This window comes from Plectropomus leopardus, chromosome 5 (assembly GCF_026936395.1).
Source record: "Plectropomus leopardus strain MGB_pleo_1.0 chromosome 5, ASM2693639v1, whole genome shotgun sequence".
Taxonomy (NCBI): domain Eukaryota; kingdom Metazoa; phylum Chordata; class Actinopteri; order Perciformes; family Serranidae; genus Plectropomus; species Plectropomus leopardus.
In genome coordinates this window covers 33,699,210-33,718,313 of record NC_142180.1, presented here as the reverse complement: position 1 = coordinate 33,718,313, position 19,104 = coordinate 33,699,210, and the positions used below count along the sequence as shown (strand labels likewise).

The following is a 19,104-nucleotide window of genomic DNA, read 5'->3' as shown; positions in this document are numbered from 1 at the left end:
ACACCAAACAAAGACAAAAAAAATTACAAAGCAAGAAATGACCTGAAGTCATACAATAATTCTGTAAAATTATTTAAAATATATAATTATTATAATTATGAATGTAGTTCACTGGACATTTCCCTAGATTTTTAAAAATTCATCATCTTTATCATCTTCTTTGGGGCTCACGGCTTCAGTAAAATTAACTGAATCATTGAGTCGTAGAGAATCTTACCAAGCTAACCATGTGGGTAGCATGCCCATATTGACAAAAGTTTAAACATACACTGTATGCATGATGTAAGCAGTTAACTAAGGTTATTTCCAGTGAGTAGCCAATAACCTGATTTTATATATCCAAAGAACTTCTATAAAATGAACTGCACTGTAACCAGACCAGGCCTCTAATTGAGACAGGCCTTTATTTGTCAAATTGTGTTGGCACACCGGTCTACTAAAAAAGACTGTGTGTTTTATTGGGACTAGGCTTTTATTTGATGTTTTACAGTACCAATAGTATTTGACTGGTGCTCCATGGTCGCAAAATGTGACTGAATAGTAGTGATCTGGAGCCCTGAAGATACAAAAACAAACGCCTCACATGCTCACACACTGTCGTTTAGGAGACAGGGGTGATGTATCATGCATTTGTGTGTCTGTGAGAGGGAGAGGAGAAAGCGAGAGCCGAAACGCTGAAGTGTGTCTCATGCCAGTGACTTTAAAATATTATGTAAAGATATATAATGGCCATCTGTGATATGCTCATTCCATACATCCCACGAGGAACAAGCCACCATTCCCAGATTATGATCAAACCGCCCACCTCTAGTGGTGCCTGAAAGGTCATCCCGGTGGTATAACTGGAACTATGTGTGGCAGACACTTATGTCACTTCCCTGTGTTGCACTGAGCCCAGCTGACTCTTAAGTCTGTGTTCTGGTGTTGTGAAGCATATGTGGGGGCGGGCACACGCAGCAGCCTCTTAAATAGATTCAGATTATTATGTGGAAGTTGATGAATGCACTCTTGCTTTTCCATCCTTTCTATATCTGTCTCCAGATCTTTCTTGGATCTAATTATTCCCGTTAAACACATGCAGTGTATAAACCAAATTTGAGGGGCGTGTCACTGGTGAAATAAGTACGTTCTGTAAGCACGAGCAGCTGCGACTCAGCAGCAGTTGTTACACAAATACAGCCATTTTCTCTGGCCAGCGCACTTCCCTGCCCATAGTCACAGCACCATCAATCCCTCGCTAAGCTCATGTGTTATTCTGCTTTGTAAGTGTCAGCACAGGCGTGTGTGTATGTGTGTGCGGGTCTGTGCACGAGGTGTGTGTTTTTGCCCACGTCTGTGTGTGCGCACACATAATTATGCAGCATAGATCTGTGAGTTAGCCCTTGAAAAAACATGCCCGTTCATTCACACCAACAATACAATATTTTCCAGATGGCACCGGTCCACATTGAACTGCAGCCAGAGAATTCATCCTCCTGTGCTTTCACACGTCAACAAAGAAAGTTAACAACAGATATTCTATTAAAACTGCATATATTATGGACTTTCTAACACACACACGAGGCCCACATGGAGGTAGCAAAATGTCAAACATCGAGAGGATTGTTGTCCCTTTGTTATATGCCAGAGAAATAATCAAAGTGTAATGAGCTAATTAAGAAGACACTCCAAATTGGCTTTATAAACTGATGTCAAATCAAGCAGTGGAAACAGAGATAGCAAACAGCTGTTTCTGAATACTACCAAAGATACTCTACAACAGAAAGTACCTCATTACAAACTTCTCCAATGATACAAAATGGTTTTCACTTTGGTCTCTGAGTAGGCGTCTCTCCCCCACATTCTCCCACCTCATTTCGAAGTGTATTTAACTTTGTGTGGATGGACTAAATATGATTCAAAACAATACAACACTATATACAGTACAAATCTAATGCTTGTGTCCCATCATGCCGCTTGTTTTTATCTCCTTGCTTAATTTTTCATATCAACCAACTTAGTTGTTGCCAAACCTTGCAATAGTATGTTGCAAAAACAGACAAGTCTCAAATAAAGTTAATTTTCTCTTGATTTGTCTGAAAAAAAAGCAATTTCAGCTCCTTTTTGATCCTTATACTGCTGACACGGCTGCAGTCATGACCACGGCACAAAAATTATCTAATTTACCACCATAAAATTCTATGGTAAAATATGTACAACTGAATAATGCTAAAAATATTTAAATTAAAAGATGGACTAAATCATTACCAACAACAAAACGCTACTCAGACAGGGGGACTGATACTGATACCAATGTAGCATCAGGCATCAACAGACAATCAGCTCAAACAAGCAACAGGGCAGACAGTCATCGGTGAGAGACCGAATATACAAATAATAAAAAACAAATTCTATATTCCTGCATGCCTTCACACTTCACATGCATTAAATAAACTCATTATATATATGATATGCATGTATTGTTCAGTCTACTTTGCCTCATTTTCAAAGATTTGCAAATAAAGCCAGTCCATAGTTAACCACTCAGTCAAACTTCTCATTTTCATTGCACCTGTGCAAAAATATTACTCAGCTGCATATGAATTGATATCTTTAGCAAAAAATAAGGCAACAGATTAACAAACAAAAAAAATAAAACAGACCATTCCTTTTGCAGTCCAATGCATCAGCAGCACAAATGCAATATGAAAATATAAATAATGTGTTTATTCTGCAATAAAACCATATTTCAACCAGAGCCTAAAGGCAAAAACAGGAATATTGAGTTTGCTATCAAAATCAAAACATAAGAAAGATGATTAAAAAGTCTGAGTAATACTGGCCAGTATCACTTATTTAATTCTCAACACAGACCAGCTGACATATCTGCTCTGATAAAACTTTCCAGTCTTTGTGATTATGTTGATGACGATGTATTTTCACACAGATAAACACAGTAAAGAGGGTGTTATAGACAAAGACACCGCCTCCGTCTGTTGTGTGGATCCATCTGAGGTCTGTTGATGTGAGTTCTGTTGTATAAAACGAAGACATTGGCATTTGCAGCTGCCTCGGCCCGGGATCAATCAGTCTGAATAATAAAGCCCAGTAATTACAGGCTGTGATTCTGGCTTACAGCGGGGCTTTCTTCTTTTTCCTCACTTCTGAGTGCTAGCTCAACATCAGGTCTGATGCTGTTGTCTTTTACCATTCTCACACTTAAGCTAACTCAATCACATTAGAAACCTGGCTAATGGATACACTGAGTGAGGTCACTGCCGTAATAAACGTCGTAATGAGCGCAGATGCGCGGCAATAGCAGGACAAGAAAAACATCAAGGATCTCGATGAGGAAGGCTCAGAAAGTGTTTTGTCTTTTTTTTCTGCAGATCTCTGTGTAAGTAGGAGGTAGTTAGTCTCTCTTATTCATGCTGGATTGCTGTCAATTCCTGGCACAGCCTCTTCCTTAAATGGACTGAGATGACAAGGCTATTACTGCAGTGCGGGTCGTCTGCTTTTCACAGTCCTATTTTTTTTTTTTTGAGCGTTTCAGTTTTCTTATTCTTATGCTAAAAAATTAATTGCTTCAAGACAACCTATCAGAGCCCCTTGTACATGAATGAAAACAAAGTGGCAGAGTAGTTGAAGAGTTTAAGTTGACAAAATGTATTGCCATTCAAAGCAGATGAACCCGAGCAGAGACAAAAAGACTATAACTAATTACCCAGCGATCCATGGGAGCCACTTAAGACATCACAGTAATTCTAAGGCACGGAAACACAGCAGTGAACCACAGTGGTGGGACCAGGTGCATGAAGACCACTTGATTCAGACCACCTCCCTTTAAACAGCACAGTGTCCGCTAATGTCATCGGAGCTTCTGCAAGCCTTACTGAACCCCCAACAGGCATAAACCAAATGTCAACTATCTTTCTCAAGATAAACACACAGGACAAAACAATCTCCAGCCATCAAGGGATTGTTTGGACCTTTTCAAGAGCGATTATATGAGGTACTTATTCATAGTGCGTGTATTACCTACTGTTAGGGTTGCAACAGTATGAGACTTTCACTGTACTATTACTGTCTCAGAAAATATCTCGATTTCACAGTATGGTTATATTACATAATGACTTTTATATCAGTTACAATGACCATTAAAGGAATAAAAACAAAGGTTTTTTTGGTTGAGCAAATGCTTTAGTGGGCTAATTGAAACCTTAAACTATTTTCAAATGGACGTTTTGTGTGAAAAGTCAATACCACTGATAAGCAAATATACACAGTATGATAACCGTCACTTTTCATGCTACAGTTTATCTTGAAACCGATATGCCGCTGCAACCCCACCGACAGTAGATGTCCAGTTTGGAGCAGCAGGCAGGAGTACCACCACAGAAGCTACGCATTGTACTGCTGTGCATAAGGCCAGCCGCAAAACGCATTTTAACAACCTAAGAAGTAATCAACGTCAGCTTAGTGTACGCTACATCAAGAATATTTTTCCTTGCCTTAGACAGCTTGTTATCTTTGCACTCTTCAAAGCAGATACTAAAAATAGTATTTTAACATTGTGAAACATAGGAGTTACTTTCTGGCCGTTGCCTCAATCTGCTTATTTGTGTTATCGTGCAGCTTGATCCAAACTGACATGTTACACAATAACATAAAATTAACCGATCAAGGCAGCGGTAGATAAGCAATTCTTGTGTTCAGCAAAGTTAAATTATTGTTTTTGTCAAAGGATGCAAAGTGGACTTGCACTTGAGCCTTTCTCATTTTCTGATCACTCAAAGCGCTTTAACTCCACATCACATTCACACATTCACACACTGGTGACCGAGGCTACCATACAAGGTGCCACCTGCTAACCAGTTTTAAACACTGACACACTCTCACACACTGGCATAGCCATCAGGACCCGTTTGATGGCCAGTGTCTTGCCCAAGGATACTTCGACATGCAAACTGGATAAAACAGCATGTTTTGACTATTAATGTTTTGATTAGCGGTTGACCCGCTCTACCTCCTGAGCCACAGCTGCCCCAAATTTGGGAAAATCCTTCACCTTTATTGGGTAGTTGGCAGTAAAAAAGGTAAACAGTAAATGGGCCAGAGAAAGAGCGGTATGACATTCAGGAAAGGTCCCCAGCTAAAATGGAACCAGTGACGTTGCGGTGACATGACATGCTCTGTAACCAGTTGAGTACCAAAATCCTAAAAGAATCCAGTAACTTTGAAGAGCGTGATATAACGATATAACTCCAGTACATTAAAGCTTCCATGTCAGACTCCTGCCTACTTTTCCAAACTTGGGGCTTGTTCACCGCCATCTGCTGTACGTAATACACTGACTATGTAATCATACCTCATACAACTCTACTTCAAAAGACCTGAACTATCATTTTAAAGGAAAGGCTGGTGATAGTCTGTTATTGTCAACAAATGCCATAAAAGGGCAAAAACCAACACTGTGTTTGCCTGACTCCAACTTCCCCTGCCTGTTTTCGGTTCCCAGCCACAAGCTCACTGGTTTCTACTGAAGGCGTAAATCTTTAAAAATGGGTCATGAATACACACTTTAATTTTTCAAAATGGTGAAATAATTTCCCAAAACATCTGGGCACTGTAGTTTTTAACAAAATGTTCCTGAAATAGGAGTAAATAGTGCATTTGTCGGAGGCTATTTTCAGCCGTGGATTAACACATATTTGGTGCCTTCGTCAGTATTCATGGCAACAAGACGTTATATGTGGGAATGAATCATGCCCATGTTAATGGTAATGAAGAAACATGTCACCAGGTGTAATGGTATGATTCACTGATGTGTTTTTAAATTATTCTCTTTTTTGTGACAGAAATGTAGCACAGAGAAATGCACTATTTTAGGTTACACAGACAATAGTTGCTTCATTCTGGGTTTAGGTCTTTTCATGGTATTTGCTGAGAATAACAAAAAAATAGAATATCACCAGACTTACCCTTAAAAATCTTTGCTGACTTTCTGATATAACACAGTAATTTCACATGGAAAATCCATTACATAAAAAACATAATATAACAAGAAAATTGATTGATTCTTACCTTGTGTCGGCACTTCAAAACAACACCATAGGCACCTAAAAAAGACACAAACCACATGTTTATTTGAGATTTATCAGAGATAATGTTTTCATGAATAAAAAAGTATAAACATAAAAAAGTATTCAATGAATTTATACACTGCCTTGAGCTTTAAAGCAGATTTACAAGCAGACCCACAAAATGATAATTAAATGAAATCATAAATTCTGTTTTAAAATACTGGTTTGTGAATAACCCCTTGAACCTGAGCTTAATCTCAAATCAAGGATATGCATGGCAATGAACAAATTAGTGAGGAATTAGTGACGTTACAAAAAAATACCTGGAAATTAGCACACACAAAAAGAAGTGAAAAATGGTAAAAAATGAATTAAAAAAAAAGATATGACTTGAAAAAATGCTAAATATGTAAATGTTATTATCAATCCTTGATTAAAATTTGAGATGTAGTCGATAGAGTGTCGATAGAACGCTTTCCAGCATGCCCACTTCGCTGTCATTGTCCGACGGTGTGTCCACCGATGTCTCCGAATGTCCGTTCCATTCTCATTCTCCGTCTGTGTCTCCGCTGGTGTTTCCATCAGTGTCTCCGAACGTCCCCTCCGCTCTCATTCTCCACAGGTGTCTCTGAATGAATGTCCGCTCCGCTCTCATTCCCCGCTGGTGTCTCCACCAGTGCCTGCTCCATCTCATTTTCCACCGGTGTCTCTGATTGTCAGCTCTGCTCTCATTGTCTGCCGGTGTCTCCACCGGTGTCTCCACCGGTGTCCGCTGTCATTGTCCTTCAGGTGTTCTCTATCTCTTCTAGGGCACCAAGATGTCTTTATCCAGTTTTGGTCAGCTTTTCCTTATTTCTTGCAATTTTTGGGCCATCTCTTGCGAAGCTGACCTTTTTTTTTTGTTAGTTTGGTTTTTTAAATCTAAGGTTTAAATGTTGAAAGAAGATCCAAACATAACACGACAAACTGATGTCGATCCAGGTTTCAAAGGGTTAACCATTCCCACATGACAAATAAACAATAGCTCAGTTTAGAAAGTTCGAGTTGGCCAACAATGCTAACAAGTCTGAACCTTTTGATTTGAGCAAATCACAAAGTGAAAATGGTTTTAAACCCTCTTTTTAATACTTCACATGTTCACATGAATCAAGGAAAAACATCCCCCACTATAAAAGGACAGGTGGCTCAGAAAGTAGGACACAAGTGTTGGCAAGCTACTGTAGTTCTGATGTTATCGACCCTGGCAGTCGCACACACACGTCCCCTGAGGGTTCAAGAGGAATTCTTGGACAGAGCAGCCATATGACGAACTGCTCCGTGCTCCTTCACAAGAACATCAGTGCTCCAAGGAGTCATCTACAGTCTCTTCAGGAGGCCACTATAATGTATTTACTTTTGTTATAACACAGTTTACCTAAAAGACTAAAATTGACAGATAAGTACAACAATGCGCTACAGAAAGAGACCAGACAGGTAATTTTGCATGTTTAAACACATAAATTTGCATGAACTCTGCATCAGTGCCAATGATTTTTAAAAGAAAATGACATGTTTACATACTGATTTTCTACCTAACCATAACAGTAAATATTAAGACAAATAACTATTTTCATCACACTTTAACTATCATCTTTAGCTGATGCAGGTGTGAGCATGGACTGTTTTGAATATATCTCTTTATTCATGGATTTAGAGCACAATAAAATAGAAAAACACTGAATTCATGAGCTAACAAAGCAAGGAAACCTAAAGATAAACAAAAAGCAAATTAGACATCATGAAAATGATGTAACTTATTGCATTAATTATACAATATATAGGCTATTTGTCATCTCCAATTAACAATACTGACATAATTGCTAATTCAGTACAGGACTTAAACTTAAATTTTCAAAACAAATGTTGGAATTTTATGTTTCTGCAGACCACTGATATATAACATTTGTATGTTATTATGTCGCCAATATGTTGAAACTTTGCGTTTAATTAGGTTCCAACAACACAGTGGTTATGTTTAGGAGCAAAAACCAATTAATTATGGTTAAGAAAAGAAGAATTTTGGCTTAAAACACCCAGTTTTGGAGACAATTACCACTGACGATGACAATGGTAATTGGCACCCCGTTTTGGTGGCACAATTTCTGCTGGAAATGCCAATAAAGTGCCGCTAGAACACATCTGGTTTTGGTGGCACAAACTCTGCTGACAGTGCTGCCACTGTTACGCAAAAACACACCCAGTTTAGTTGACACAATTTCCGCTGGAAATGCTGCCGATATGTCATTAAAACACACCCGATTTGGGCAAGGAACAACGCTGAAAATGCCTCTGATTTGTTGCTAAAACACATCTACATTTGGTGGCACACTAGAAATGCCACACATGTGCCACGACAATACTTGGCTGCTGGAAATGCTGCCAAACCTCCAACTATGTGTCGCTATAACACACGCAGTTTTGGGGGCACAATTTCAGACAGAAATGTGGCAGGTGTGTTGCTAAAACATCCAGTTCTGGTGGCACAATCTCTGCTGGAAATGTGGCTAATATCTCCCTTCTCACTCAGTTTTTAAGTTGGTGGTTTGCAGTGGTTGCAGCTTGGCAGGCGTCTTTGTACATGAAATCGGAACTTTTCTACCTTAGAAATGTTGATATGACGTGTATGAAATGTACAAATGTAACACATCAGTGATTTGCAGAAACATAAAATGCCAACATTTTCTTCTGGCGGCCGGGCTGTGAGATGATAACAACATATAACAACAGGATTTTTAGATTATGTTCTACAAAAAGCAAAAACACCAGAATTATTTATCCAATTTGTTTTCCTCCTTAGATAAGGAACTGGACATAATTACTAATTCTGTGTATTTTAATTGCGCTGGTAAGCCAGCACGCTGCACTCAGTCCTAAATGATTAACAAAATCGACTGACCTCAAGATCAGTGAGGAAAAATCTATGATGCTGGATCAAGTGGAGCGCACTGTGCCTGTGCCATGAGTGCAGAGGCAGTAAGTAGAGCTGGACTGAAAAACTTCTTCAACTTTATAGATTCATGTGGCACTAAAAGTGCTGACTTCATTCCAGACAGACTCGTCTTTGGACAGGCCTTCAAAATCCAGCTCAGAGTTTCCCTGTGTCTTCCAGCGACACATTATCCACACATTACAAAACTTCGAGGATGAAGAGGAGTAAAAACTGGGACAAGTGGGTGTCTTCACCTCCGGGCCTCTGCCACTTTATATCAACCAAGTGGCTCGAGGAAAGAGAAAAGCCTCGAGAGGAATTTTAGGGGAACTGAACTATCAAATCACCCAGTGCAACTGATATTTACAACAATAAAATGGAATCCCACAATGCACCTCTTCAAATCTACAATAAAAAGAGTTTGAATTCAGGTCACAGCAGCTTCAATTTTTTCACGTTCAAATTCTTCGTAATGAATAAATACTTTAAAAAATTGTCCTTGACCTTCCTGAGCTGTGTAATTGTGAACAACAGATCAGGCTTTTAACGGCCTTGTTCCGCAGGCAAATTGAATAAAAACAATCAAATGATTGCTCACTGAGAGGCACTGCTGCAAATTTGTGAGAGAACCGCCATGAAAAGCTGTGGCTGAAAACTGGACTCGACCAGTCGTCGCAGCTGCAGATTACAAATGTGCAAAATATGCTTTAAGCTTACATTTTGCAGCAGACTCAAATGAGAACTCACCTTCACCCACAATCCCAAGGACTTCAAATTTATTCATTACATCACCGATGTCAGGGATCTTCATGAAGTCAAAAGGTACGATGCGTGAGGTGCATGGAGCTCAGGCAGACAGAGCCCAGCTACAGGATGGCGTGAGGCGGCCAGCTGTTGGCTCCCGAGGGGCGTGTGCCGGCTGTTAGCCATAATATCCGCCACATGCCTTCTTCTGTGGCTCTTTTTTACCTGCAGAAAAAAACGTACCAAATTATATGCAAATACACACATAAATACAATATATTCCTTTAATGTGTGTCAGTTAAAGGGACAAAAAGGGACTTCTGTGCCAGTTGGAGTGCTGCCTCAATCAGGTGCATTACCAACAGCCACTTTAACAGCGACAATGTGCTGCTCAATATTATGAGAACAAGTGAAAAGTATTAATATAAATTGTATTCCTGAATCACCTTTGTTTTAAAATAATTATTTTGCAAATGTATAACATGTCCCAAAACGACTACTTTAAACATGCTACCTAACTGAATGATTTGAACATCACATGGTTGTAGGGTTTGCGGTTTCGGGTCGCAGCAAATCTTGTATTGGAGGGGCGGGTCATGTGCAGACGAGCTGTAACGTTAGCTAGCTCTGCTGTGCTCGGTAAACTAGCAGTAGATGCACTCTTCCTTCTGCATGGTGATACGGTTGGTGGGTAAAGTTCAACTGAAAGAAAAAAGTTCCAACATAAAACTGCTCATAATAAGGTCTGTGTATTACCTTGAGTAATCGGGTTGTGATTTTTGTAAAGAGACAAGACAAATGTACTTCTTTAAGCACCACGAGCAAAGTGCCATATAGCTCCATTATATTGGAGAGAAAACATTCGTCTATACGGCAAATATCTTCAACACTCAACAACTCACACAAAAATAATCTGGATTAATAAACAGCAATAAAGGTAAGAGAAAAAATATGTGTTTTGGATTTTAGGGTGAGCTGTCCCTTTTAGCAGCGTTGGCCAGTTGTACTTCAATGACACAAAACTGGCACTCCACAGCTCTATCTCCTCGAGGTAAAGGGGCACTCCAGTGACTCAGCACTGCACTTCCAGTTAAGAGTTGGGGGACTTCAAGAGTCAAAAACAGCGGCCACAATCAAAGCATCAGAAGCTTCTGATATCCTGACTTCAAGCCCCTGAAACGGGTCATATGTTCAAAAACCCTGGATCCCCGAATGCAGTTTTAAACAATACTTTATTACACCTTTCCTGCCTGTTAAATGCCCTCATCTGTCAAACCTCATTCATCCAGATAGATAACACGGTTTTTCTGTCAAATATTTTGAGTCTCAAGACTGAGGGTGCAGTCACACGAGTGAATTAAACATTGGCGAATATTCACCTCCTGTTCACCTCCATTCAATAAGAGCAGAGGGCGAATAAAAACATTTGCTTCTGGTGGTTATTTGCATCTTTGCATGAAGCTTAACTCTGGTGAACTGTGAGTGTGTGAGTTTCAGGCAAACATCTTGAGAGACTTTGAAACGACACACTGGGTTTGCAAGGCCCAATAATTTGAATAACTGCCCTTATAATTTGATAATAATAATTAGAATTTTGACCTAATTTCCCCACCTATTAGCTGTAGTTCCTGCGGGGTGACACAAAGTTTTGTTATTCATGACCATCTTTCCTTTTTGTTAATGTAATTGGCTAAGACTGTCTTTCTTTTTGTTTGTGGGTTGTGTACGTTTTTAAGTTTATTTTTTATAATGTTACTTTTTGTGATGTAAATAAATAAAATATTAAAAAATAAATGAATAAATAAATAAAAACAGTCCCAGAGAGATAGATGCTGCTTGGCTGGCTGTGAGTTGGGACACAGCCATGGGACATAAGAAAGAAAAAAACGGGAGTAAGAAGAAAATGGAAAATGTACCTGTAGGATCATATTTTATTTATTATCAAGGTAGCTAAATTAAGCTAGCACACTAGGTTTCCGTGTGCATCACGTCAGACACTGCCCGCCTTCAGCAGGAATGTCGCCTCGGCATGCGATGGAGACTCTAAAGTTGCTCACATGTGACTGTAACTCATGTACGTGGATGTGCAAAACCAACAGAAAACGCTGTAGTATGCATGCGAGGCCAGTAGTTGGCAGTGTTACATTACAATAGCACACCAAAGAAGAACACCGCGCACCTGCATTTATCGCACCCGTGATGTCATCGTTCTTACAGGATCCGCGCATTGCCAGTTCACAAAAGGGCTTCGTTTTCAAGATTACACTCTGGAACCTGGTTTCAAAAGTTTACGTTTTCAGGCCCCTGAAACGCTGTTGTCGTGTCAACAAAAGGCCAAACCACAACAAAAGTTCAACATTTCATGCAAGAGCCGTCGCCGTGAAAACGGCACCTCAAGTCAACCCTGATGATGTCATGGGGCTTATTTTGTCAGACTACAGAAAGCTCCCTCTAGAGTCCCAGAAGACATTACACAACCCAGGCTGCGTAGTACTCTAAATGATGAGTAAACTGACCAATATGTGTAAAATCAATGGATTCCCCCTTAACATAAATAAAATAAATCCAGTAGTTACATATTTCATTCCTTATAGATATATAATGTACTATAATTTCAGTAAATACCAAAAAAAGATACCATTAATTAATGCACCAAAGTTCCTCGCTGCATTCCTACCTTTATTCGGAGGGTGAATCAGAACCATACAATCTCCGAATGTGATCAAAGCGTCTCCTCTGGTATCCACACACTCTTTACTCTTATTGAATCAGATAAGACTCCAGATACCACTTTCTCCATCTCATCCTCTCCTTGCTGAAACAGCTCAAGGACTTGCGTATAGCCTACTCACACTCCCAGTCTCCTACGGTGCTGTGGGCACAGGAGCTGCTCATCAGTATGCAAAACCTCGTCACCAAAATAAACTCTGTCTCCCAGCGCACTAAACACCGCTCTGTGCTCTATTACTCCCTTATCTTACTCAGCCGAACACCATCGACACAAGTAAACTGTAACAGCTGCAGGTGAGGAGGATGATACAAGGCTAAACTTGATTTTCAAACATATTAATGTTCTTCCTCCTTCTCCTCGTTTCACAGCCCACACAGCAGTGGCATGCAGCCTATTGTTTTCCGGAGCAGATTTTAGCCAACTGCTCTCCGGGCCCAGACCTAGAAGGCTAATATGATCAGGAATGCACCCGGCATAGCTGTGGATCATATATTTTGTCTCTCTCAACAGAATGAGTCATGCGTGGTAACGGACAGAGTCTGTGGAATTCAAAATACAGGACCTTTAAAGCTCCTCGTATTATCTAACTATAATCTATGCCTGAATTTATTTATGGTCATTAAAATTTGACATAATCTGGTAAGAATTTAGCAACAACAAGAGATCCAGCTGACAACGTCACTACACATTTTGTGGAAACTACACAAGTTAGGGACGGTTCTTTATTTATCATAAGCTTACATGTTGATGCTTCAAAATTAAAAGTTGAAACTGAAGTTAAAAGAAGTTGGGTTTTTTCACTCTTGTGTACGCAGGTTAGTTAAGCACACAGTTTATTTTTTGCCAAATTTTAAATGAGATATATCCTAGAATAAAGTGATTTTGCTGTAATATCACTATTTTTTTCTCTGACTTGGTTATGGTTTTTATTTTTTATGACAGAAACGTTTGCACAGTTGAAAACCCGACAATAATTTCTGTTTTTACAGTTTCTCGCTATGATAAATGGTGCAATTTGGGCGATTTGTCTTTTTTTTTTCTAATAAATCGATGATAAAAAACACAATCATTTAAATTTGTACGTCCCTCAAAGGGTGCTCACACATTTTCTTGAACAAAATTTTGAAACTTTTCTATTACTTTTTCAAGAAATCAGAATAACAATTTATTTTTCTTGACCGACTTGCTTAGCATTTAAAAATATCAGATTCAAAATATTAAAACATTATAGGAGAGATGAAACGAAAATGGTGAACACATACATGATGGTAAACAAAACGTCACACAGACGTATTTTGTTACGTTGACAGCTACAGACAATAAATTTGCCATCTTTTTACAGCACTTTATCCCCGGATGATTACTGTAACAATTACGTTACTCACAACAAAATTCCATGACTTTTCCAAAACTTTCAATGATTTAGACTAATTCTATGACTTTTCAAGATCTGGAAAACATGATTGAGAAATTCCTTTCCAGGTTTTCCATGAATGTGGGAACTCTGCCCTCCCCTAAGCTAACATAAAAAACATAAGTCCCTCCTCAGTGCTTAAAATATTATTTGACATGCTTCACCGTTACTGCACCACCACCTCACAAATAACAAACAGTCCCTTAGAACAACCAGCAAACAACTCCATGAAAAAGCATTATGATGGGACATTTTAAAATAAAATCCTGAATATGCAAATATCTGTAAACACTTGTCCTGTTGCTTCACATCTTCTAACAGCAGCAAACACACACATCAGGGCGAACTGGGCTGTAAAATGATTGTTTTTAACGACTGTACTGTATATTCAAGTGTGTGTTAGCTCCGACTGCCCACAGAATGAATGTAGCTCCAACATTTTCAATTCAAGCACCAATAAATCCAACAAGTCAAACATATGGCTCCAGTCAGGCCAACTTAACACAAACTACCTCACATTGCCAGCCTTCTAGTTTTACCTCTGTTATAATTGAGCTAGTTGTGTTGGTTTTAGTGCTCTGCCTGATTCCCAAAACACATAAAACCGCAAATTAGCTACAAACAAACCTCAAGCTTGTTGCCTTTTCTCGTGAGCTCCCACTGAAGATATCCACGTAAAACTCAGAGCTGACAGTTTTATCTTCATAAAGGTAAAATAAACTACTCACTCAGTCAGTGTTTGGTAAAAAAAAAAATAATGATGGAACCGGGCCCATATATCCACCCACCAACGGAGATATTTTCATTGCAGCAGGCAGCTACAGTAACTGGATCGTGCGGTTGACAAGCTGCGAGCAGATCACCAGGCAACAGTTTGAGCGGCGTGACGGCGACCAATCAGAGCCGTTAAACGCAGTTGTTTATTCCAACGCCCCCTCCGCTCGGACCAATCAGAGAGCAGAACGGCAACAAGGGGGAGAACGCTGTGTTGCGGTCTGAGGGTGTTTCGTATGAGGTTGGATATTATTGTTCTAATTTCTCAATTACATAATTCACAAGATCACACCCTGCTTTCAGCGTGATAACATAATCTATGTAAACGCCACACAACTGTACTTATAGCAGCATAAACTTTGAATTGTATGGATGACATGAATAAAAAAAAATAAACAATATGCATTTTTTTTATTTAAATTGCTTTGCTCAATAGTGGCATGTGGCTATTAGGCTGCTGTGTGAGGAGCTTACTACTACAATTATTATTGTTACCATTATTATTATTATTTGCATGGCAATATCATATGGATGCACAGGCACCAAGAATAGTTTTCCCCACTTTGTATATTACTTTTCATATTTAGGTAAACATGTACACAAAAGTACAGGAAAACTTTTTTTTTCACCTACTGAGAAACAAACAGACTGATAAAATCAAGTATAAGAAAATAATATGCCCCTATAATAAACAAAACAAAACAAAATTTAAAATAAAATTAAATAATGATAAATTTTAAAAAATGTATACAACAGCAACCGGTAAGGTGGTGTATGTGTGTACAAGCATGTCTGCAATTTGGAGTAAAATTCTATTGCAGGAGCTGCGCCAAGTATAATTTAATATATAAATCACTGCATTAACATTATAAATACAAGTTAAACTTTTAGGCAGCCTACTAGAATAATAAAATGAACTGCTTTTAAGTCCACTAGATAAAATTTGCAGCAATAAAATAAAAATGAAATCTTTATCTTTTTAGAAAAAACAGACACTGACAAAGTTTTTTTCTCTGGGTAAATAATAGCAGTTTTTTAAAAAAGGTAGTAAATAACAGTATATCAAAATATATGTTATCACAATACTCAGCATATCGCAACACATTAAATGTCACGATATTACTGTGACATGACTGAAGTATCATGATAATATCATATCGTGGGGCCTCTGGTGATTCCCTTGAGTTTATGGTATACTTTCATGATATTTTGGTACTCGTCATGGGAAACATTGTAACTATTTGAATCAGAATCTGGCTTATTGCTAAGTTTACATACAAGTAATTTGATTTGGCGTATTGGTGCATAACATAAAAGTATTAAGAAAAAATGAAATGAAATGAAATTAGGGACTGTTCCTTATTTATCAGAAGAGGAGAGTGGCTGGGGTGTGATGCTTTTTTTTTTCTTGACCCTCCCTGAAGCTACAAATATTTTTGCCTGAGCCTCCCTGAGTGACTGTGGATAAAAACACGACCCTCCCTCCAACATAAACAGGTACTGACCATTTTTCTACTATATTCACACAAAATGCAAACCGGTGCAAACAGCACAAGACTGAAACCAAAGAAAGCTAATTTCTTGAGAAGAATGCAAATCTTTCTTAAAAATAATAAAATGGTCATGCAAGTTTTAACAGATACTGGCTATAATAACCGGTGTGATTTTGGCAATTTCGGAAAAAAGGTGAAGTGGGGACATAGACGAAGGGCTTCTTGTTTTTTTTTTTCTTACAGGCCCTAGGCTGAAAAAAAAATTGAGAACCTCTGGTAAAGGCAACGCACAAAAGTACACCAAAAATATATAAAAAGAATGTATGTACAAGAAAACAGTACAAAATTTGTGCTTTGTCTAAAGAAAACATGAGCAATAAAATAAGAAATTAAGAGCCTGATAACAAGCTGAATCCAATAAACATTTAATAATCACACAAAATAAAACTGCAGACTGCCGTAAATAAATTGATTTTCTTCAGTTATTAAATTTTAATTTATTTTAAAAGAGGTCACACAGCTCAAATAATGAAAAATGAACTGTTTTGGGGCTTTTTGGCGAACAAAAATCGACTCATTTAAATGCCAAAAGAGGATGAAAAACCTTGTATACAGTACATTTTTGGGAAGATGACTAATCATATCTTTCCCGCGTCATCATAAAAAGGTTGGGTGATTTCTGAGGAGTACAAAGCAAAAAGTAGACAGCTGTAAGGGTCCTGTGTGTATTTTTATCCATGACCTCATTCAGACCAAATCTGAGCTATTGACATTTAAAACACTGTGTAGGATCTCTGAAGATTTTTCCATAAACGTGGTATCACATCACATGAAACCATGCTGCCACCCACAGGATGAATCTAAAACTTTGTCCATTTGTGTATCTGAATAGTCTGTAATGTTTACTAGGCCCCCAAATTAGTGCTAAAGTTTATTTCAGTATTTAGTTAATTTTCTTATTGATCATAGGCATGTGTTGTTTAATGTAAGGTCATACTTTTTATCAACCAAAGTATTGTTAACACATCAATATCATAGTCATCACAGTCATCACCTTAATTATATGTTTTAGTAACGGGGTTTTTTTTTTTTTTTTGAATGATAATGAATGAGATAAAAATATCCCAGAGCAGTTATTGCAGCTTAAACGCTCATTAGTGTGCCAGCTTGGGGTGAAGTAAATTCTCTCTGTGAAGACGTCATCGTCTCATCAGAAAGCAGCGATGGAGAGTTTGATCTTAAAATAACGAGGATGACTTTGTAAAGAAGATGAGTGGTCAGAGCATTTCATGCAGACTGACTTTATGAGCCAAATGACTCTATTTTTCAACCAATTTTAAGAATGTGACAAAGGTTTTCTGTTATATTTGCTCCATCATAGGTCAGGTATTTAGGTATGTTAGAGCAGTGCGGTTGACATAAAGTAACAAATTTGGACTAATTGCTTTGTAAAAATTAACAGGCATTTTTCCACATTTTATTTGGAGTTCAATGTCAAGTATTTGTGAAACTGAATATATATAATAAATATAATGATGGTGTGTTTTGTTATGTTTCTTTGTGGATGATTGATTTAGATATTGCAGTTTTGGAAATGGTAATGGATTTGCTATGTAAAGCTCAATTGCCTTGTTCTTTTTAACCCTTTGAAACCTGGATGGGCATGACTTTACCTTTCTTCTTTTTTCAAACATAAGTTAAAAAAAAAAGTTTGTTAGACTTGGTAAGAAGTGTTCTACAAATTGCAAGAAATTAGTTGACTTAGAAAGTTGTTTTGTTTTTTAAACAAAAACTGGGTGAAAATGCTCAAAAAACTATAAATATTTATGATTCTTTTAATTACATATTTTTCAATTTTTTTAAGCAGATTTTTTCCAGGTAATTTCCTTTTCTGTTTGTTTTTACTCTTTTCTTCTTTTGTTTTGTTTTTTTTTAATTTTTTGCTAATTGTTAGGTAAATTTCTTGTACTTTTTTTGTTTGTTTGTTTGCTTTTTAAATTTTGGGTATTTTCTTCCCAAGCTGCTAACTGCCATCTACAAAGTTTCTGATCTGTGTGTCTGTGTGCGTGCAAGTGTGTGGAAGAGGGTATTGTTTTACTGTATTAGGAACTTTGTTACAATTTTGTTTGTATGAAAAGTGTGTGATGAAGTGTGTGAACTGATGTATTAAGCTGTAAGCAGTAGGCTACTTTACATTCCTAGTTTGTAGTCTCGTAGTTAAGATGGGGCTATTTGAAATCATTTTCATTTAATTTGGTTCTTTAGTTCATTAAATGCCTCATACTTTATGTCTGGGTGACACTATAAAGGATAGGTATACCCTATTTCTGAATTGCAATAATTCCAAGATTAAACTACAATAATTACAAGAATAAATCAGAAATTAGTGCAGAATTTGCTTTATTATTGCAGCTACTTCGGGAGTTTCCAAAGTGTGCTGACACCTGCTTTAACGCTGGCACTGACGACTTCCGTTTGATTTGTTGAGAATAATGTAGATTTTAGAGGAAAATTGTGGGCGGGGGAAAACACACGTGTCTGAAAGTGACATGGGACAGTGAGTCTGAGTCATGCTCTGCTATCGTGATGACGCACTTCTCTACTAATTTTCTGCTGGCATACAAAGAAACGTCCCTAACTTGAATAGAAATTGACTGGTTTCATGTGGCCTTTTTTTCCGATTATCTTACACTTAATTCTCCAAATTTTATAATCAATAGTAATTTAATAGCTACTGCTTCTTCCTCCCCCCCTCTTTTGAACAGTGCCACATTCGCTTTAGTCTTTTCTATCTGGCAAAAACAGTTATTTTGTTTAATAATATTTGTTTAAGTATTACTTTACTTATTTAATTGTATTTTTTCTCCTTCACTTTATTTTTTTTTAAATAGCAGCCTTTGTCTTGAGCTGTTATTGAA

General features: G+C 37.9%; 1 protein-coding gene across 5 annotated transcripts in view; it reads right to left on the bottom strand.

The window, feature by feature from the left end:
• LOC121940957 (cyclin-dependent kinase-like 5) overlaps positions 1 to 14,790 on the bottom strand; it is a 59,258-nt gene extending 44,468 nt beyond the window's left edge. For 3 of the 5 annotated variants that reach the window (XM_042483632.2, XM_042483637.2, XM_042483636.2), the window contains exons 1-3: positions 14,648 to 14,790; positions 9,778 to 9,999; positions 6,064 to 6,098 (exon numbers count right to left, since the gene is read on the bottom strand). In XM_042483632.2, coding sequence (XP_042339566.1) covers positions 6,064 to 6,098; positions 9,778 to 9,841 — 99 coding nt within the window. In that variant the 5' untranslated portion in view covers positions 9,842 to 9,999; positions 14,648 to 14,790. Of the gene's footprint in view, positions 1 to 6,063; positions 6,099 to 9,777; positions 10,000 to 12,451; positions 12,732 to 14,546 lie in introns of those variants that run through there. The other 2 variants (XM_042483634.2, XM_042483635.2) reach the window with 2 other exon arrangements.
• Between the last annotated feature and the right edge of the window lie 4,314 nt (positions 14,791 to 19,104).